Below are 21,525 nucleotides of genomic sequence, written 5' to 3'. Positions count from 1 at the left end.
GTCAGTCTGCTGGAATGATATTAGTGAAACTGTGGTGCTTGGAACCGAATTCCTCAAAGAGACGGCGAAAGAGGTGAAAGTGATTCAAGAAAAGATCAAGGTTTTAAGAGTTATGCTGATTTGAAGCGAAGGGATGAAGAGTTTCAGGTTGGGGAGAAGGTATTGTTGAAAATATCTCCAATGAAAGGGGTGATGCGATTTGGGAAGAAGCGAAAGTTAAGTCCAAAGTATATCGGGCCATATGAGGTGTTAAAGAAGTTCGAAAAAGTGGCATATAAGTTGATTTGCCAAATGTTTTAAGTCGAGTCGATGATGTTTTTCATATATCTCAATTAAGGAAGTATATTTCGGATGTGTCTCATGTGCTGCACCTGTTGAATTAGATGATAGTTTAACTTATGAGGAAAGACCTGTAAGAATCCTTGATAGTAAAGTTAGAAGTACTCAGACTAGGATGTAAGATTAGTCAAAGTATTATGGTAAACCATCATATTGAGGAAGCAACATGGGAAGTTAAGCGGATATGCGCAAAAATATCCGGCGTTGTTTTTCGAGGTTAGTTGTCGAGTTACGGGGTCGTAACTCCTTTTAAGGGGGTAGAATGCGATAGAGTTTCGCGCTTCTACTATAGTTATGCATTTTAGCATATTTTTGAGTCATATATGCATTTTAGACATGAGCATTTGAGTCAGAAACTACAATTTTGAATTTTAATCCGTTTTTGGAAAGTGTTTATGACTTTTTGTCTTAAGTTTCGAGGTCGAAACTTCTTTTAAGGGGGTAGACTGTAATACCCCATATTTTTAGTATTTATTTAAATAAAAATATTATTTATATTTATTTTCTTAAATAAATATTTTAAACAATGGTTAATTTATTATTTTCACTGATTTTTAATTATTTTGGGGCAAATTGGCGCCAAAATTGGATTTGTTATACTTTTGGTATTAAATCCTAGTCAAAAAATTTCAGAAAAACCAAAAAAAAAAAAAAAAAAAATTTTTTTAGGGGCCATATATTCCTACGGGATTTAGGTGAATGGAGGGAGTTTTGTTTTCCTATAACTTCCAAATTTATGATGGAGTTACAAATCTTGGTTTAATCCCTAATTTATGGTGAAGGTTACAAACTATTTAATTTTTGAAATTAAGTACTACCTATTCTACTCCTATAAATACCCCATACCTTAAGCCATCTTTTCCACACAAAAACTTTGAAGAATCATATCTCTTACTTCAAAGTTCTTCTTTCTCTTCCTATGTATTCTAGTTTTATATTTCTTATTCAAGTTTCAATTTTCTTTTGTTAAGAAAAATATTTTCATATTTCTTACTCAAAAATATTATGCTCATGATAGATCATTCATGTTTAAATTCATGATTAAGTTCATGTGGTAGATTGCTTGTTGTTGGCTATGAGAAAGCTCAAGTATAAGAATAAGTGAAGATACTAGTATTAGTTTGTGCAAGATCAAGGTACGTTATGTAGCTAGATCTTTTAAAATGTGGTTTATATGATAAAGTTGTTTATTGATCTAATGGTTGGATTGGTTTAGAAATTTGTTTAAAATGGTTACAATGTTTTATTATTCACTCTTGAAAGTGAAAAGAAGAATGATTTTATCAATCATTTTTATATAGAAGTTTTGTTATCCTTTTTGGAAAATTAAATTATTTTTACAAGGAAAGGTTGATTGGTTTTTATGAACTTTGAATGTTCAAAAAGTTGTTTATGAGGAAGGAGGTTTATTCATGACTTACAAGTCATATTATTATTATTTCCGCTTGATTAATATCAAGAGATTCAAAGTCCACTTGTTGGCAATTATAGTTACCCCTTGATATAGCTCCGTGATGGGATGACTAGCTTGGGGGTGTGCACACTTAGCAAAATAGAAGGGGAGATAAGAAGAGGAATTGTTTTCAGGATTATTTTTAATCCAAGTTGTTTGGAAAGAGTTTATTCTTAAAAGGTTATTCTTGAATTCTATTCAAGTTTGGAAAGAGTTTGTTCTTAAAGGTTGTTCTTGAATTATTATTCAAGTGTTTGGCAAGAGTTTGTTCTTAAAATTTATTCTTGAATTATTATTAAGTGTTTGAAAATAGTTTATTCTTAAAGAGTTATTCTTGAATTATTGGTGATGGAGTTTTCAAAATGAAAAATTGTTACGAACTAACAAATGTGTTACTTATCTAGTACATTTCGTACTCAGTTTTATACTGACGCGTATTTTCTTTTTCCTATTTGGCTTTGCCCTGTTTACCTTTTTGGTAAGCAGATTTACAGGTGAATTTTGGATGTGCATGGGAGCATACTAGGAAGGGGATCTTCACCTAGATTAGAGTGTTTCATTTATTTTGAGTATTGAGACAATATTTACTTTTATTAATAAAGAATTATTATTATTTTTGGTAAAAGTCTTCCGCTGCAAATTATTATGGTTAGTTAGTAGTTGGTTGCCGAAAGCGTGTTAGTCACGTGGCGGTAATACTCCTAAATTACTCAATTATTATTTATTAAATTATTTATATAAAAGTGAGTAATTTGGGGGTGTTACATTTAAGGGATTCCTCCTAAGGGCATGGTAGGTCATTGGAAAGGAGTCTTGTGGCTAGGAAGGAATACGTGGATGCCTTTACGTTCATTTCCAGGCAGTTTGGATTTCACGAGAAATGAACAAATGGGGGTGTTAGAGGCTTTTCGAGGCAATGCAGATTGTGTCAAATACCCGCGCAACGTTATGAGTCACATCAGCACTCCTAGGAATGTTTCGGGAAAAAATATGACCAGGGCCGGAGAAGTAAAAAATGTCCCAAGAACAGCCAAAATTGAAGGTTATAATACACGCTTTCGGACTTCCCGAGGCCCGAGGTTCGAACGCCACGTGATGTCTCCTAGGGACATGGGAGGTCATTGGAAAAGATTCATGTGAATTGGGACGAATATTTGGATGTCTTTATGTTCATTGTGAGGTAATTTGGATTTCACGAGAAATTAACAAAAGGGGTGTTTAGAGGCTTTTCGAGAGGTTCAAGCACCCGCATAACGTCACAAGTCACGTCGACTTTCCTAGGATTGTTTCGGGAGAAAATATGACCTGGCCTGAAGAAGTCCAAAAATGTCCCAAAATACGGCCAAAAGTGAAGGTTATAAGTTGTAAAAACCAAAGGTAACCCAATCCGATTGAAATTAGCCGAACTAATACTACCTCCGTTTTTTTTTTCTATTACAACAATGTGTTTGAACACAATTTTTAAGGATTTCGAACAAATGAGTAGTTTAGCATAGAAGTAACTCTTTAATCAACTAGAGTAGGAGAGAAAAGATTATCAAAAAAAAAACTAGAGTAGGAGAGAAATCATCCTTAGAAAATAAAAGCAATTTTGTAAGGCAAAGTGAGTAATTAATGATGGTTTTAATAAGATAAAATAAGGGCAATATTGTCAATTAAAGTTGCTTTTTATACCAAAATTGAAATTGTTGCAATAGATGTGAAACTATCCAAAATAGTAATTAGTGTAATATAAAAAGAACGGAGGAAGTATATTGTAACCTCGTCTCATGTATGAATCTATAATATGTAAACTTTTGTGTACTATAGGAGCTTTAGTGCTTTACCATTCAATACTACCATACATCATCTATTCTAAAATAAGTAAGATGTTGATGGAGACTGTGGAATTAAAGAAAGCAAAGAGATAGAAACAAAAAAAATTGTGACCTATGTGCAGAAAGAGTCGGTCTTACAAGAGACCATCTAATTTTAATTTATAATTAGGCATTTTTTTAAATTTGGTAAGATGAAGGGGATTCACTTGAGGCGGGATATGGGAAATCACTCAAATGAATTCTATGAGATTTGATCCCTATACCTCAGAGATAACAGATGGGAAGCGACACTACTACTCCACCACCTCTATGTCGATTAACAAAAGTAAAATTAGCTTGCAACAAGATTTGAACCCATGACCTCTTGCTATTATAACATGACATAATTACCATCTCAACCAACTTTTAATCATTCTTTAAGTATCCACATTATTATATTTGTATCTTTTAGATGTTGAGTTTTCCTTAATACTCCCTCCGTCTTTTATTAGTTTACCCCTTTCTTTGGGGCACATTTGCCGAGATACTAATTTGAACCTTAATATCTCTAGTTTTCGATAAGCAAAAATTACAAAAAGCTGAGATTTGGATAATACACATTGAGACGAATCCAACAAGATCTCACATGACTATATTTTTCCTTAAATACAAATTACAAATGATAGTCAAAGTCATGTATGTGAATAGTGTCAAAAGTCAAAAGGGGTAAACTAATAAAAGACGGAGGGAGTATATTTTAGTGGGAGTGGAAAAAAATGCATATCAAGTTCGAAAACACAATATCAATACAGGACAACACTCGGTCCAAATACTAGTTCTAATTATAAAAACCAAATGTAACTATTAGGTAATAAGCTCTTAAAAGCACCAATACATGCTTAAGTTGCTTTGTTAATTTTAAGAATACAATAATAGAAAGGTTCTTTCAATCATGACAATACATAGTCGCCACTATTAGTCTAATGGTGTAGACATTACCTGAATCCAGTCTCACCTCTAACAATGTTGGAGTTCTCCTTTACTTCCACAACTTATTAGGACCTCTTGTTTTTTTTAAAAAAAAATCACCATGAAGTTGCTTTGTATGGAATCTTGGCAGAGGTATACAACCCCCAGGCGTTCACCGCCTTTTTTTTTTTTTTTTTATCGTGATCGAACGGATCAAGCACTTCCAAGCCCAACCTCAAGAAGCTTGGCCCATGAATTACTCTAGATCATCAGACGGTAGCCCAATTTTGAATGATGAAATGTGAGAGTCTAACTTATAAATTACTATAATTTCAATATTTAATATTTCAAACTAAAACAATATAAAGTCTTACAATTATATATAACTATAAAGACATAGACAAGCTTTTTGATCTCTAACACTATTATTAAGGGAATAATATTCTCTTACCTTAATTCAATTCAAATTGTTATTTATATCCTCAATTCCGTAGAATTTTTTTGAAAAAACATTATTATGCCATAACGTCCAATTTTCAATTTTATACTAGATTGAAAATTACGAAAAACTAATAAAATCTATTATGAAATTTATGAATAATAATATATCTAGATGAGGCAAACTGGTCATAAGGGTCATGTACGGGTCGGGCCATCTTTGTGTTCGGTTTGGGTCGTTCGGTTACAAGTCCATATCAGGTCCATGAGGTTTCGGTCATATCTGGTCAGGTTAGATCGGGTTTACAATCTCGCAAATAAATAAAATAGATATAAGACTAATGAGAGTAAATGAAATAATTAATGGATAGCGGCTAAATCATATATTAGTATTTCATGATATATTTTCCTTAAATTTGTTTAAAAAGCAACTAATATGACAACTTTTCGGATCGGGTTCGAGTTGTGGTCATCATTATCGGGTCATTTCGGGTTCAAGTTGTATTTGGGTCTATTTTATATTTGTGTCGGATTATTTCGGGTTTCGATTCTATATCGGGTCGTTATTTTCGGTTGGAAAATGGGTTTCGGGTCGAGTCAACAGGTACATGTCTATTTTGCCGGCTATAAATATATCTGATAATTATAACTAACTAGTTATTAGGCCCAGAATATTCCCCGAGTAAGAAAGAATTTCATTTAAATACAACTTAGTCTAGTGGTTAAGACTTTAGTATATGTACTTGAGGTCTCGGGATCAAACCCCTATACTGCACAATTTCTAAATTTTTTATTGTACATGTTGTTTATGCACGTCTTTTAATATATTTGTATAAACTAGTTATTAGGCCCAGGCTATGCCCCGGGTCAGAAAAAATTTCATTTATTAATATGATACTTTATGATAATAACACTAAATACAACTTAGCCTAGTGGTTAAAACTTTAGTATATGTACTTGAGGTCTCAGGATCAAACCCTATACTATGCAATTTCTTAATTTTTTTATTGTACATGAATTAAAACAACAACAACAACAACTAAGCCTTATTCCCAAGGTGATTTGGGGTCGGCTAACATGAATCGTCAACTGGAATCGTGACCAAAGGAGATGGCATCGTCAAGAGTGATTTTATTGAAAACAAGGTTTACACCAAAAAGTGTTTAGAAGATTATTGTACATGGATTACATGAACTAAAACTCCACAAGAAGAGCGTGACACATTTTCTTGTTTTGCATGCCTTTTAATATATTTGTGTAGAGTAGAAACATTATTCGGACCAAAATACTAGTTATTCCCAGTAATTTGTGTTGGGCGGTTGGGCCCTACAAAAAAAGAAACGGACTCATATTTAGAAGGACCGAAACAGTGGAACTACTCCTTGAGTAATAGCGTTGAACGTAAGTCGTTTAGATATTCAAAACCAATTAATACTTTGTGCTTTGTTTTTAAGCTATTGTATATCATCATCATCCTCGGTTATAAATTCATATGTCCGTCATTGCCCAACTCATACTCTAAATTCAAAAAGGCTTGAAGGTGAGTTTTCTCTGTTTTTTTTTTATCCTTTGAATACTGTACTGTACTGATCAATTTCTTTTACTTTCATGTCTTGCCGACGTTCTTTTTTTATTGCAACAATTGGATTGTTACGCTATTCACATACCACTCTTTTACTATTTATGATAATTCTCACATAAGAATATAATCATGTGGGTGTTGTTAGTTTCGTTTCGTTACATACTTTTGAAATATCTGATTTTTATAGGATACTACCTTTGTTTTTTTTAGTTGCAACAATTAGACATAAAGTGTGAGTAGAAAATGTCTAATCGTTGCAACTAAAAAAACAGAGGTAGTATAACATTGTTTGTAGTGTTCTCATTAATTTGTTAAAAGTATATTTTGATAATATGAAATTGTTGCTTAATATGAATTCTCTTGCAGCAATGAGGCCTTCTACATCAGATGCTTTACAATGGTTTGGTTATCATAACGGCTTCGGTAAGCAAATAATTTGAGTTTTGTGATTATAATACATAATCTAGCTTATTAACATTTATGTTTAGGCTTAGGAATTAATAAAGTTGATTATGAATATAAGAAATAGAAAAAAATTTGTCTATCCACCGAGTAGACTACCCATCATTAATAAAGACGTATAGAGGATTATCCGATTATGGTAATGGAATCCAACTTAACATAATAATTATTATATTTATAATGCTATATTAGTAGTGAGTTGTCTATCCGGGTGAGGTAGGTGTAACAATGATTTTAAAAGTAGGTTTTGCTAAAAGATGTTAGCAAGTCATTATGTTTGGTTTTTATGAATGTAATACGTGCTGATTACCTCTAAATATGTAGGAAATCGAATTCGTAGGGTGTTTAATTATGATGTCTTAACATCCTTCCTCTTAGAGTGCGTTTTTTTCACCTTTTGGTAATAAACTTCACGGAAAATACGTTAGATTAGTCCTAATACGGTAAAACTAAGTTTAGTACAACGAAACTTAGTTGAAGAGAATGCACCTGAATCGTTGATTGTTCATATCATATCAAATATCAATGTCATAACAATACGAGGACTACCTTCATGTGTTTCCTACTTTGGTTAAGATTCTATGTTATACTTCCTTCAGTTGTTTTTAGTTTACCGATTTCTTTGGAGCACATTTGTCGAGGCATTAATTTAAAGCTTTATTTCTAATTATCAATGAGCAAAATTTACAAAAAGTTGATATTTGGATAGTACACATTGAGACGACTCTAACAAGATCTCACGTGATTATATTTTCCTTAAGTACAAATCACAAGAGGTGGTCAAAGTCATGTATGTGAATAGTGTCAAAATTCAAAACGGATAAACTAATAAAACCGGAGGGGGTATTACCTCTTTAAGCTATTGATCTTGACATCTTTCGAATCTTTGCTCTCCTCCCATACAACCAAAAGATGCCCTCTTTTTTGTTATTACTTTACCTTCTTAGATGTTAAGGTCAAAATTATAAAACTTCGTCTGAGTTTGGTGATTTATAGGTAACAAAAACGATATAGTCGTGCGGAATCTTGTTAGCTTCGCTCCGATATGTACTTTTAGAAGATTGATTTTCACAATTTTTTTATGATACATATATTTGTGACCTGAAGTGAAACATTATTTTCTTTGACATTGCTAACCAGCAGCACCTAGTGATGCATTTGTGGAAAATTTTGGTGCACCAAGACCTGGGACACAAGCTGTTACGCCGCTCTTTAATTATGGTTCAAATGGTGGATCATTTGGTGCACCAGTTTCAACACCAGTGTTTGGGGAATCAACAACACCTACATTTGGTACATCATCAACAATACCAGCATCTCCATTTGGTACATCATGTACAACACCAACATTTGGTACATCATCAACAACTCCAACATCCGGTACATCATCAACCCCACCATTTCGGCCATCAACAACACCAACATTCACATTCGGTACATCATCAACAACACCAACATTCGGTACATCATCAATCCCACCATTTCGGCCATCAACAACACCTGCAATTGGTAACAATCAGAATCTTGATTAACTTTAAGTGGAATGTCAATCATAATAATTATTCCGACTTTTATATGTTTGTTCTCAGATTTTGTAGATTTCTGACTTCTGATTCTAACACTTTGAGGTTTATCCAAGCCTGGGTTGATATGCATTAAAGAGTTTAGCCTATTGTTTTGATGATCAGGTTGTGGTTCGACTGATGAATATCCTTACAATCCTACATATGAAATTTGTGATAATACCATTGTGGGTCAGAAACCTGGCAAGCTCATGTCTATATCAAGTATGAAAGTATACAACAACAAGAGCCATGAAGAACTAAGATCAGAGAAGTACCAGCAACAGAGGAACAAAGGTAACTTTTGTTGCTGTCTCCAATTTTTCAAAATTGCGACACTTTCACTTTTGCATTATCTAGAGTATGTCTAGAGATCCGTTTTTTACCATAGTTTTGTAACTAATATCTAAATAAACATGCTATTATGTAAAAAAAATAGATTTATTTCAATGTTGAGTTTCAAAATATCATTCTTTGATAGTCTTTTTAATGTGTTATAGTTACAAATACAAATGGTCAAGCAAATGTGAACGTCAAAGTGTTGCAAAGTTATAGTTATGAGGAATTACCATACTTTTGAAAATTGTTTAGTTCAAAATAATATGTTTTAAGAGGATTCTAATGGTGTGTTTGTATTTGCAGCACAACCTTTTGGAACCATTAGCTCAAATTGTCAAAGCGCTTGGCCACAAGCTTCTATTCGAAGCAATATATCCTCAGTGCAACCTTCGCAAAGAAATCCTGGGAGTCTATATTCAGTGCAACCTTCTCAAAGCAATCCTCAGAATCCATTTTCAATCTTTGGTGCCAATACAACCAGGGAAACTCAAGGCACAACTGTAGGTACTTCGACTGTTGATGCCAATACTACTGGGGCAATTCAATACACAATGGTAGGCACTTCAGCTGTGGACGCCAATGCTCGGGCAACTCAAGGCATAACTATAGGCACAAATGCATTTGGAAATTACAACAATCAACCTTTGGCAGTCTTTGGTTACCCTGCATTTGTCACATTAACTCATCCAACTGCAGCAACATTTGCTGGCAATCATTATGGCCTTTTTGGGTCCGCTGTACCTGTGTTGGGAACACAGGCTAGTCCCATTACAGTGCCATTTGGAGTCCCAACTACTGGAGCTTATTCAATCGCTCCAGTATCATTTGGAGGCCCAAGTACGAGCTTTGTTAGCCATAGTGGTGCAAACGGAGCTAATGAGCCTAATAGCTTAAACGGAGACCACTTAACTGCTCCAGTGTCCATTGCAAGCCCTAATGTAGAATCTTTTGCAGGCCCAAGTACAAGCTTTGTGGGACTTAATTTTGCAAAACAGTCTACTATAAACTCGGTTGGTGGATCACATGGAGACAAAAATACGTGTTGTAACAAGCCTAAGGTAAAAGAAGAAGCTGATGACTGTTGCCGAGTTCCAAAAGGTCTTGAAGTTATAGTAGATAAGTTGGGTTACAACCCTTGGTCAGAACGGAAGGATATATGTAGTGCTAATAAGCATGATTTGGAAGTGGAAGGAGGGATCCTTCCATGTGAAGAAGCTAATAATGATGAAGATATAGTAGCACTTGCTGAATTTGCAGTTGAACAACACAATGCAATACACAAGGTTTAGATTACTTTATACAGTGCTTCAAATTTCAAATCCAGCTAAGATTATGGTTTTCATTTTTCTGTAATAATAACCAAAGTTTACTTAATTATGCAGGATGAGACAGTTTATTTCATGAATGTGGTAGTAGCATGCTTGGAGGCAGTAGGACATGGGAGGTACCACATTGTGCTGAATGCTGTGTCTACTAAATGTGCTGATTTTGCTAACCAAAGGAGACACTATGCTGTGGTGTTGCGCAAGAGTACCCCGCGTCTCAATCACATGACGGTGCTCGAGAAATGGCTGCCTGGCAAGGCTGTTTGATTATGTTTAACGCTCTCTTTGCCTGGACACTAGACATCTCATAACTAGTACTCTTACTCTTCTTTTGCTTTTTTTTTGTTTTTTGTGATTAACATTTGCTGATTATAGGCATTCATATATTAAAGTTAAGCTATTACATTAAGATATGTCCTTGGCTTATCCGAGCCTACATTACATAAACTGCTTGTTTCTTCACAGTATCTTTACAGTTTTTTTTTGGGTTCTGTTTGGTGTACCATTCTGATCTTCATCCAGAATCAACCAATGCACTCTTCTCTTTTTAAATTTTATGGCTTCACACGATTACCTAGTCGTAACTTGGGGGCTCACTTGAGGGTGATAAGGCGAATTCCTCAAATGAGTCCCATGAGGTTTCATCTCTAGACCTCATGGATATGAGATGGGAAGCGATGTCAATACTCCACCACTTCAACATCATTACCTAGTCGTAACTGTAATCAAGACAATGAGAGGATAAAAGTAGTACAGAAAACATATCATAGGACAATACTAATTATCATTAATATCACTAGTTTACTAGTTCATAGGCAGTTGTAACAGATTAGCTACTACATTACCAACAATGTGCACATTTATTTAGTACTAATACTAGCTCTCTTAAAGTGCACATCTACCTAATTCAGTTGCACAAATTGCAAGAAGAGTTTAACCAACAGATGGAGCTTCAACAACTATGTTTTTAGAATCAACAAAAACAAAAACACGATCACATCTCAGATCAAATGGAATATCAGAATCTTTTGGTAGTACAATAGCTTCCACACTTGAATTTTCCTTCTCTATTATTTCTGCTGCTTTTTTTCCATCCTCTCCTATGAGTTCAGGCCACGCTTGCTTTCCTATACAATGCACATATTATTACAAGTTTATACTTTTATAACAATGAAACAATATAATGCATTACATGATTACATAATAAACATTACTGTACTTATTAGATATACTTCCTCCGTCTCGTTTTAAATGCAACAAATGGGTATTACTTTAAAACGAAACGGAGAAAGTATATAGCTTAATGCGGAAAAAAATGATGCTTGGAATCTGACTAATTATCAAAGATATAAAAGCAAGTTTACCTGGGCAAATTGACATTTTTCCTGTTTCTCTAATTTGAGTTTTTGGTAGGTTTTCAATAAGCTAAGCTATGCTGCTATGGTTGTTCAAAGTTCAAACACTAGTTGTGTGTTTTTATAGTACTTTGCCAACAGAATATGTTTGAAGGGCATGACAAAGAGTAGGTGAGATTTTTAATAGGGGATGAACAAAAGTTGTTGTGCATAATAAATACTCAGTGTACTTTGTACTCAGATAGGCATAGCTTAGTAAAGTTAGAAAATATTATGGAGGTAGTACTTAAGATTTGGAATCAAATTCTGTCGATATCATTGTCCTTTGCCATAATATTGAGCAATCTACACGTTTTATTGTCACTTGAAAAATCGATGTACTTCATAGTGAATATCTAAGAGTATTATAATGTTGTTATCTTTTGACATGATATTAAGTGGGCTAAATTTTGATATGAAAGCACTGATATTATCCAACTCAAACAAAAGATACTATTATACATTTGTACTCTTCACACACAATGATACAAAGGTTGTGACATTTCTGATGGCATAGGCATCTCCAACTTACTTACTCGAATTCAACAGCCTCACAAACAGCTATCGAGAATCGTCCTCCATAACTGATCATGATCACAATAGATAGAGTAGCACTTGAAAATTTCTGCTTAGTGAGGAAGAGGATTCAAAATATACTCCCAATCTTATTTAGAAAGCACATACAATTTCGAAGTTGAGCTCTAACTGATCCTGTACTGTTTCAAATGAATCCTACAACACAATTGTTAGGGCATACTTTAAGAGATCGTTAAGGTACTCATGTACTTTTGATTATACACAATGATATCTTTTTTTGATCCATATGAGTCACGAAGGCAGTACAAAGTACAAACAAGGGGAGAGGGAATTCGAAACATCTCAATCTTAACCACTATGCCAAGATATCTTTGGTTTACACAATGATATCTAATTACTCTATTTGTATCCTTTCTGGCAAACCACCCTGCATCTTTGCGGTCAAGTAGAGAGCATAAACTGGTTCAAACCCAAAACCTTTCCAAGACACCAGCAAACACCAAAAACTTCCATTATGAGTTACCAACATTCAAACTCAATATATATTATACTTCATTAACTTAACAAACCATTCATTTATATGACATTTTCCGAAGAAACATAAGAAAAATACAATAAGAGGCGGGTAAATAATTCAAAAGAACATGGAGTTGGATCATTCATTCATTCTATTTCTACCCTCTCTTCAAACCTCACTTGCAAACCACCTTGCATCTTGGCAGTCAGATTAGGAATGTAAACAGGCTCAAATCCATCGTCTACCACCGGAACAACCCGAAACCTCTCCAAGATGCCAGCCACCACTCTCTTCATTTGCAAGAATGCCATGTCCTTACCAAGACAAACACGAGGCCCAGCTTGAAAAACTGGGTACGAATAAGGATCCTTAGGCACAAACTTCCACTTCACTTCCCCTGTACCAACTTCTAGCCACCTCTCTGGCCTATATTCAGCCCAATCAATCCCCCATATACTTTTCATTCTTCCCATAGCATAAGGGTGATATGTTACCCAAGAACCCTTTTCCACTCGCGTGCCATCGGGTAATACATCGTTGGCGTTAGCCTGCTTGGTGTCTATTGGGACGGGTGGGTATAGCCTCATGCTCTCATACAATGCAGCATGAATATAAACCATGTCTTTAACTTCTTCTAAAACAGAGGAATGCTCTGTTTTATTGCTCTGTTTTCCTCTGTTTTTGTTGATTTTTGGATGATTTCCTCTTCTACATGTTGTTCTTATATAGGAGCCAGTAAAACCATGTTAGAGCAGACGATGTTGAGTCTCGGCCAGCGAGTATAAAACTGATAACAATGTCAGTGACAAAGTTCTCGTCAGAGTGGCCTGATTTTAGAAACCTTGACAGTAAATCCTCTGATTCTGATGAGTGAAAACCCTCCAAATTCTTCAACATTCCTTGTTTTTTCTGACTAACAAGGGATTTAGCAAAGTTTCTTATCTCTGAAACTGCTTCTTTAAGCTTCTTTTCTGATCCGATGTTCAGAAATCTTCTGATTTTCCATATAATAGGGAAAAATGTTCTGAATCTCTGAGTACTAATCATCACAGCATCCTCAAAAGCAGCAGCAAATTTAGAGTGTGGTAAAGAGGGTGACAAGTATTCTGGGTCATACCCAAAAGCAATCTTGCAAATATTGTCAAATGCAAACCTCTGAAGTATGTCCTGAAGATCAAGTACTGTCTTATTCTTAGCAGCATCAGACAGGATTGGGATCAACCTATCTGAAAGCTCGGTATCAACGACAGTCTCGACAAAGTTTCGTAAAGATTTGGTGCTGAATTCATGGCTAGCAATCTGCCTCTGAAACTTCCACATCTCACCATCAACATTGAATATGCCATCTCCTAAGAGGTCTTGAAGAATGGTCTTAAAGAGAGGGCCTTTTTCGTATAATGGAAACTGCGTCTTTAGGATGTGCTGCACATTGGCTGGATTGCCCGTCAAGATGCTCTTTTGTCCCAATAGCCGGTGGATGACAAAGGTGAAGGTAGGGGAGTTGTGTACGAGACTCGTGAGCCATCGTAATCTCTCGTTCTTGTGCTTCAAGACTGCTAGCAAATGGCCAATTAGAGGGTAAGCTTTGGGGAACTCAAAGCTTGTAGATTGGCAAGTTCTTTTTGTTTGAGAGGATGAAAACTTGATGAAGTATAAGAAAAGAAATGGGATGATTAGTAACAATGGGTATAACAACTTGAAGTTTTCAAGCTCAAACATGATTTATAGCTAGAATTTGCTGCTATGTTATAGTAAATCAGATACAGAAGTTCATTGATAAGAAAGAAAAAGATGATGGTTTGAAGATCAATTCCTTTGATGCATATATATATAATGGTCAAACTATGTGTAACAATTAGCTCAAGTAATATAAAATAGCACAACTTCGGAAGCTCTTAATGAAACTAAATTTAAAATTCCAATATGCTTAGCAAGTAGGCTAAAATATTCCACAAGAGGCAATAATCAGCAAGATTAATATAAGTTTAAAATCTTGCACTTGTAACATGAATCTAGAAATATCTAAACTCGTATATGATAAATTGATATACTACTTTAGTCAACCTACTCATAAATCACGATTAAGAAAGCGACGAATATGCATGATCATAAAATATGTGACATGAACTAGGGTCTGTTCTCTTCGACATAAAACAGCTGAATTGAACTGAACTTATTGGAGTTGAACTGAACTGAATTAAATTAAATTAAATTAAATTGAATTAAATTGAATGTAATAAATATATAAATAATATTTTAAACAATAATAATATAAATATTAAATAATAATTATAATGATAAGTAGTAATAATGAATAATAATAATAATAATAATAATAATAATAATTTGGATATTTTTAAATGATAGTTATAAATAAATAATATTAATAATCATAAATTATTAATAATAATAATTATTGATAATAATGATAATTAATAATAATAATTTTACATTATTTGAATTAATATATTAATACTTGATGATGATATATAATAACAATAATATCTAAGAAGTAAATTAATATTACATGTTTTATTGTCATTTGAAAAATCGATGCACTTCATAGTACGTGAATATCTAAGAGTATTATAGTTAGTTGGTATCAAAATTGTAACTTGATATCAACTCTATTCGGTGAATTCTAATGTAGCTATGAAAGTGTAAGTAATTGTGGGTCTCTATTTCATCTTGTAGCCCAACACAACCTCTAACAATCACATTTTTGTCGTCATTTCATCTATTGGCATGACATTACTCAATACTTCCTCCGTTTCATAATAAGTGAAACACTTCTCTCTTTCTCTCTTTTATGTGAGAGCTTTTTTAGAGAAGTGTTTCACTTATTATAGAACGGAGGAAGTATATATATTAAACTTCATCTCTCTTTTCCATCGTTGTATTCTTTTTTCAATACAAACACCAAAAACTTCCATTATGAGTTACAAACATTCAAACTCAATATATATTAAACTTCATTAACTTAACAAACCATTTATTTACATGACATCAAAGAAACATACAAAAAGAAGCGGGTAAATAATTCAAAAGAACATGGAGCTTGATCATTCATTCATTCTATTGATACCCTCTCTTCAAACCTCACTTGCAAACCACCTTGCATCTTGGCAGTCAGATTAGGAATGTAAACAGGCTCAAATCCATCGTCTACCACCGGAACAACCCGAAACCTCTCCAAGATACCAGCCACCACTCTCTTCATTTGCAAGAATGCCATGTCCTTACCAAGACAAACACGAGGCCCGGCCTGAAAAACCGGGTACGAATATGGATCCTTAGGCACAAACTTCCAATTCACTTCCCCTGTACCAACTTCTAGCCACCTCTCTGGCCTATATTCAGCCCAATCAATCCCCCATATACTTTCCATCCTTCCCATAGCATAAGGATGATATGTTACCCAAGAACCCTTTTGCACTAGCGTGCCATCGGGTAATACATCGTTGGCGTTAGCCTGCTTGGTGTCTAATGGGACGGGTGGGTATAGCCTCATGCTCTCATACAATGCAGCATGAATATAAACCATGTCTTTAACTTCTTCTAAAACAGAGGAATGCTCTGTTTTATTGCTCTGTTTTCCTCTGTTTTTGTTGATTTCTTTGATGATTTCCTCTTCTACATGTTTGTTCTTATATAGGAGCCAGTAAAACCATGTTAGAGCAGACGATGTTGTGTCTCGGCCAGCGAGTATAAAACTGATAACAATGTCAGTGACAAAGTTCTCGTCAGAGTGGCCTGATTTTAGAAACCTTGACAGTAAATCATCTGATTCTGATGAGTGAAAACCCTCCAAATTCTTCAACATTCCTTGTTTTTTCTGACTAACAAGGGATTTAGCAAAGTTTCTTATCTCTGAAACTGCTTCTTTAAGCTTCTTTTCTGATCCGATGTTCAGAAATCTTCTGATTTTCCATGTAATAGGGAAAAATGTTCTGAATCTCTGAGTACTAATCATCACAGCATCTTCAAAAGCAACTGCAAATTTAGCATCTGGTAAAGAGGGTGACAAGTATTCTGGATCATACCCAAATGCAATCTTGCAGATATTGTCAAATGTAAACCTCTGAAGTATGTCTTGTAGATCAAGGACTGTTTGATTCTTGGCTGCATCAGACAGGATCGGGATCAACCTATCAGAAAGCTCGATATCAACAACAGTCTCAACGAAGTTTCGTAACGACTTGGTGCTGAATTCATGGCTAGCAACTTGCCTTTGAAACTTCCACACATCACCATCAGAATTGAATATGCCATCCCCTAGGAGGTCTTCAAGAATGGTCTTATGGAGAGGGCCTTTTTCATATAATGGAAACCGCGTCTTTAGGATGTGCTGCACATTGGCTGGATTGCCTGTCAAGATGCTCTTTTGTCCCAATGGCCTGTGCATGACAAAGGTGGAGTTGGGGGAGTTGTGTACGAGACTCGTGAGCCATCGGAATCTCTCGTCCTTCTTCTGCTTCAAGACTGCTAGCAAATGGCCAATTAGAGGGTAAGCTTTGGGGAACTCAAAGCTTGTAGATTGGCAAGTTTTTTTTGTTTGAGAGGATGAAAACTTGATGAAGTATAAGAAAAGAAATGGGATGATTAGTAACAATGGGTATAACAACTTGAAGTTTTCAAGCTCAAACATGATTTATAGCTAGAATTTGCTGCTATGTTCTAGTAAATCAGAAACAGAAATTCATTGATAAGAAAGAAAAAAATATGGTTTGAAGATCAACTCCTTAGATGCATATATAATGGTCAAACTATGTGTAACAATCAGCTCAAGTAATTTAAAATAGCACAACTTCAGAAGCTCTTAATGAAACAAAATTTAAAATTCCAACATGCTTAGCAAGTACAGCTAAGATATTCCACAATTCCACTAGAGACAAGAATCAGCAAGATTAATATAAGTTTAAAATCTTCTACTTGTTACATGAATCTTGAAATATCTAAACTCTTATATGATATATTGACTTAAGTACTTTAGTCAAGCTACTCATGAATCACGATCAAATATGTAACATGAACTAACTTAGTTGTTTAATCTTCCTGCAGAAGTCCACTGAAACTGCACTGACCATAGGACAGACATGATACATATTAGGAACGGGTACGGATACTGATACGGGTACGAGTACGTGAGCTAGAAGAAGTATCCGTGCTACATCGAACAACCACCACCCCAAATTATGTTTACTTCTAAACTTCTAGTTGATCTCGCCAATCACATTTTTGCAAATTCAATTAGGCCTTAGCTTGAGGTTCGTCAAAAAATTAATCTATATACTAACACAAGTCCTAAATCACTTTGGAAAATAATGATTCAAAGGAATAAATTCTTTGGGTCGTCCATTACAAGAGCACTAACTTCACTAATAATTTGCCTCGAAAAAGATTAAAAAAAAACTCTGCCTAAAAGTTCACACACATAAATATGTTTTTTTATATATACAAATGAGAATATTCGGTCAAAGATTTCAAAGTTTGACCCACTAAAAATGAAGTAGGCACTATATTATGGGACGGAGGGAGTAGTACGCATGAAACAAGTCTACCCTGTTCATGTTGAAATTTACTTACTTCCTCTGTTTCAATTTAGTTGTGACACTTTCTATTATAAGAAGTTTCAATTTAGTTGTGACACTTTCATTTTGGGTAATAACTTCTATCTATCTATCTCCTATTACATGGGACCCTTTTATTTTCTTTCTCTATTTCTCTCCTCTCCAAAAATTGCATAAAAGTCCGTGACATTAAAAGTATCACAACTAAATTAAAACGGAGAAAGTAATATATTTAAGCACTAGTTTCAACGGAGCTTTCAGGAAAGCTCAAAAGTCTGTTGAAGCTCAATGTTTTCAATAGTTATCTTGTTTGAGCTCATTTTGTTTATGAATTAAGTTGTATTCACCAACGACCTTTTTTACACTCCTTAAAGCAAGCCCTAGACTAAGTAGATTATGCGTGTTGTTGCTCGCTATTCTACTTAACATGTTATGTGGATGTCATCTAGCTTAGTTGGTAAAGTCTTGTGGAAGTGGTGCGCAAGACGCCGAAAAATGGGATCGAAAATAAGAAAAGAAAGAGGGTGTTAAAGAGTTAAAGTAGATTTGATTTTGTTTGAAACGATTTATCAATACTATGCCTATTTTCTTTCTTGATAGATTTTATACATTCCTTTCTTCAATCCTTACAGCAAAACCACCTTGCATTTTCGATGTCAAGGTAGCAACATAAACTGGCTCAAAACCTTCTTCCACCGCCGGAACCACCCGAAACCTCTCCAAGATAGCACCAACCACCCTCTTCATTTGCAAGAATGCCATCTCCTTCCCAAGACAAACTCGAGATCCGGCTTGAAAAACCGGGTATGAATACGGGTCCTTTGGCACAAACTTCCACTTCCCTTTTCCTGTCTTGTCTCCATCCTTCACTACTTCCAGCCAACGGTCTGGCCTGTATTCAGCCCAATCAGAGCCCCATATACTTGCCATTCTCCCCATAACATAAGGTATATAAGCTACCCACATACCCTTTACTACGTGTGTGCCGTCTGGCAACACGTCATCTGCAGCAGCCTGCTTCGCGTCTACAGGCACTGGTGGATACAGCCTCATGCTCTCACATAATGCAGCATGGATGTAAACCATGTCTTTTACTTCTTCAAAAACAGAGGAATGCTCTGTTTTATTGCTCTGTTTCCCCCTGTTTTTATTGATCTCTCTTAGGATCTCTTCTTCTATATGTTTGTTCTTATATAGAAGCCAGAAAAACCATGTTAAAGCGGCTGATGTGGTGTCTCGGCCAGCAAGGATAAAGCTGATCACGATGTCAGTGACAAACTTTTCATTACAGTGACCTGATTTTAAAAACCTTGACAGTAAATCCTCCGTTTCTGAATTCTTCATAATCCCAAGTTTTTTCTGTTTTACTATGGAATTTGCGAAACCTCGAATAGCAGCAACTGCTTCTTTAAGCTTTTTCTCTGAACCAATATTGAGAAACCTACGAATTTTCCATAGGTATGGAAAATATGCTCTAGCTCTCTGACTACTGATCATCACAGCATCCTCAAAAGCAGCAGCAAATTCAGAGTGTGGTAAAGAGGGTGACAAGTATTCTGGGTCATACCCAAAAGAAATCTTGCAAATATTGTCAAATGCAAACCTCTGAAGTATGTCCTGCAGATCAAGTACTGTCCTAGTCTTAGCAGCATCAGACAGGATTGGGATCAGCCTATCTGAAAGCTCGGTATCAACGACAGTCTCGACAAAGTTTCGTAAAGACTTGGTGCTGAATTCATGGATAGCAATCTGCCTCTGAAACTTCCACATCTCACCATCAACATTGAATATGCCATCTCCTAAGAGGTCTTGAAGAATGGCTTTTTGATTAGGGCCCTTTTGGTAAATGGGAAACCGAGTCTTGACGATGTGTTCCACGTTGGCGGGGTTGGCGGTATCAATGCTTCGACATCCAAACGGATGGTCGATGACAAAAGTGGCGGTCCGGGAGTTGAGTAGAAGGGTTGAGAACCATTGGAACCTCTCATTTCTGTGCTTGTAAATGGCAATCAAGTGACCAATTAGTGGGTAAGATTTTGGGATTATGATGTTTGTAGATCTGGAAGTTTTTGGTGTTTGGGAGGAGAAAAACTTGTTGATAAAGAGTAAGACTACGAAAGGAAAAATTAGCCATAATGAAGGAAGTAACAACATCTTAAGCTCAAATATCACTTATAGAGTTGACGGTTTCTAAGTTTCCTACCACTATCAGCAAGTATATCTGAATTCTAAATTAATAGCAGATTCTCTGAGAAAACATCACCAATCACCATAGATTGCAAAGACATAAAACGTCACCAGTGACCTAAGCTGGTGTATTTCTAGTCAAGTACTCAAGACAAGCAAAAAGGTACAAATTAAGCACATGTATCATGTTTCTAAGAAGCAACAGAGAAGATCATTCGGCAATACACGACGTGGATCCCACCTAATTTACGCTCAACTTGCTTTTGTTGAACTTAACTTATGTTTGCATAATTGGACCTGATTTAGGCTCAACTTGCCTTTACGGAATTTAACTTGTATGCAGGCGTAAGTTAAACTTAATTTTGCTGAACTTATGTTAATTTTTTAAGATATTAGAATCCCGTCATCCTCCTACGTAAAAGTATATCAGCATCGTTTATTCTAGAAAATGATAAAAGCACACAGGTCAAAAACCATCGTTCTAGGTTATGTTGCATGAAAGCGGAAAAAAAAAACCACAAAAGTAAAACTAAAAACTTTGCATACAGTTAGAAATGTAGCAACACAACGACTTGGAAAGAAAAAAAAAAACATGGGAAGTGAAAAAATTTATTAGCCTCTCCTAAGTAAAGCTTCCCATGGATAAGACTACTTCCATGCCTAATCAAACAACCTTTCGTGTTTCCCAGAAAATGAAATTTCATTAGCAATTGAATCTCCTAGAAACTTACACTTTCTACATCTCATGAAACAACCAATTACAGAAAATCTTTATTCCTCAGTTTATGAAGTTTCGAGTTTCTGGAAACTGGAGTCTAGGAACTTCACATCCATCGGAATTCCAACTCATCAAAGCTTCCAAGTACTCAACCTGCAACTTTGTGCTGTTCTGCAAAGCTATTCTGATATACCACGGATAAAACTTGGTTTACCAGGTGGGTAGTTTACCCACTACTAATACAATTTAATGTATGCTAAAATCCAACTCACCATCATAAAATTATTTGTATAATAGTTTATTAGGAGCGGATAATTCTTTTCGGGTAGTTATGTCC

General features: G+C 35.1%; 4 protein-coding genes and 1 long non-coding RNA gene across 5 annotated transcripts; 1 reads left to right on the top strand and 4 right to left on the bottom strand.

Moving 5' to 3' along the window:
- The first annotated feature begins 6,381 nt into the window (after positions 1-6,381).
- LOC104894617 (nuclear pore complex protein NUP98A) lies at positions 6,382-10,674 on the top strand. Its single transcript, XM_010680900.4, has 6 exons — positions 6,382-6,535; positions 6,944-7,000; positions 8,180-8,548; positions 8,728-8,898; positions 9,244-10,223; positions 10,323-10,674. The coding sequence occupies exons 2-6, from the start codon at positions 6,946-6,948 to the stop codon at positions 10,530-10,532; spliced, it is 1,785 nt and encodes a 594-aa protein (XP_010679202.1). The 5' UTR covers positions 6,382-6,535; positions 6,944-6,945; the 3' UTR covers positions 10,533-10,674.
- Positions 10,675-11,046: 372 nt separating this feature from the next.
- LOC109135042 (uncharacterized) lies at positions 11,047-11,720 on the bottom strand. The gene is made up of 2 exons (XR_002040067.2): positions 11,630-11,720; positions 11,047-11,392 (listed from the first exon to the last, which is right to left on the bottom strand). It is a non-coding gene; the product is annotated as an uncharacterized LOC109135042 (long non-coding RNA).
- Positions 11,721-12,715: 995 nt separating this feature from the next.
- On the bottom strand, positions 12,716-14,523 carry LOC104894616 (cytochrome P450 94A1). Its single transcript, XM_010680899.4, is given in 3 exon segments — positions 12,716-13,407; positions 13,410-13,430; positions 13,433-14,523. Coding segments are annotated over 3 exon segments (1,569 nt in total). The 5' UTR covers positions 14,433-14,523; the 3' UTR covers positions 12,716-12,859.
- A 1,142-nt stretch (positions 14,524-15,665) lies between these two features.
- On the bottom strand, positions 15,666-18,429 carry LOC104894615 (cytochrome P450 94A1). The gene has a single exon (XM_010680898.4). The coding sequence runs from the start codon at positions 17,359-17,361 to the stop codon at positions 15,784-15,786; it is 1,578 nt and encodes a 525-aa protein (XP_010679200.2). The 5' UTR covers positions 17,362-18,429; the 3' UTR covers positions 15,666-15,783.
- Positions 18,430-18,561: 132 nt separating this feature from the next.
- On the bottom strand, positions 18,562-21,502 carry LOC104894614 (cytochrome P450 94A2). The gene has a single exon (XM_010680897.3). It carries the CDS (start codon positions 20,435-20,437, stop codon positions 18,887-18,889), a length of 1,551 nt encoding a protein of 516 aa, XP_010679199.2. The 5' UTR covers positions 20,438-21,502; the 3' UTR covers positions 18,562-18,886.
- Positions 21,503-21,525: the final 23 nt, after the last annotated feature.

The sequence above is a fragment of the Beta vulgaris genome, chromosome 5, assembly GCF_026745355.1.
Source record: "Beta vulgaris subsp. vulgaris cultivar EL10 chromosome 5, EL10.2, whole genome shotgun sequence".
Classification (NCBI taxonomy): Eukaryota; Viridiplantae; Streptophyta; class Magnoliopsida; order Caryophyllales; family Amaranthaceae; genus Beta; species Beta vulgaris.
The sequence above is the reverse complement of the archived record's forward strand: the minus strand, read 5'-3'. Positions and strand labels throughout refer to the sequence as shown.

Excerpts from the sequence above, each read along its gene's own strand:
- LOC104894617 (XM_010680900.4), top strand. The coding sequence starts at position 6,946 with ATGAGGCCTTCTACATCAGATGCTTTACAATGGTTTGGTTATCATAAC. Across the intron at positions 8,549-8,727 it reads ATCAACAACACCTGCAATTG|GTTGTGGTTCGACTGATGAA; the intron begins GTAACAATCAGA and ends TTTGATGATCAG. Across the intron at positions 8,899-9,243 it reads CCAGCAACAGAGGAACAAAG|CACAACCTTTTGGAACCATT; the intron begins GTAACTTTTGTT and ends TTGTATTTGCAG.
- LOC104894615 (XM_010680898.4), bottom strand. The coding sequence starts at position 17,361 with ATGTTTGAGCTTGAAAACTTCAAGTTGTTATACCCATTGTTACTAATC.
- LOC104894614 (XM_010680897.3), bottom strand. The coding sequence starts at position 20,437 with ATGTTGTTACTTCCTTCATTATGGCTAATTTTTCCTTTCGTAGTCTTA.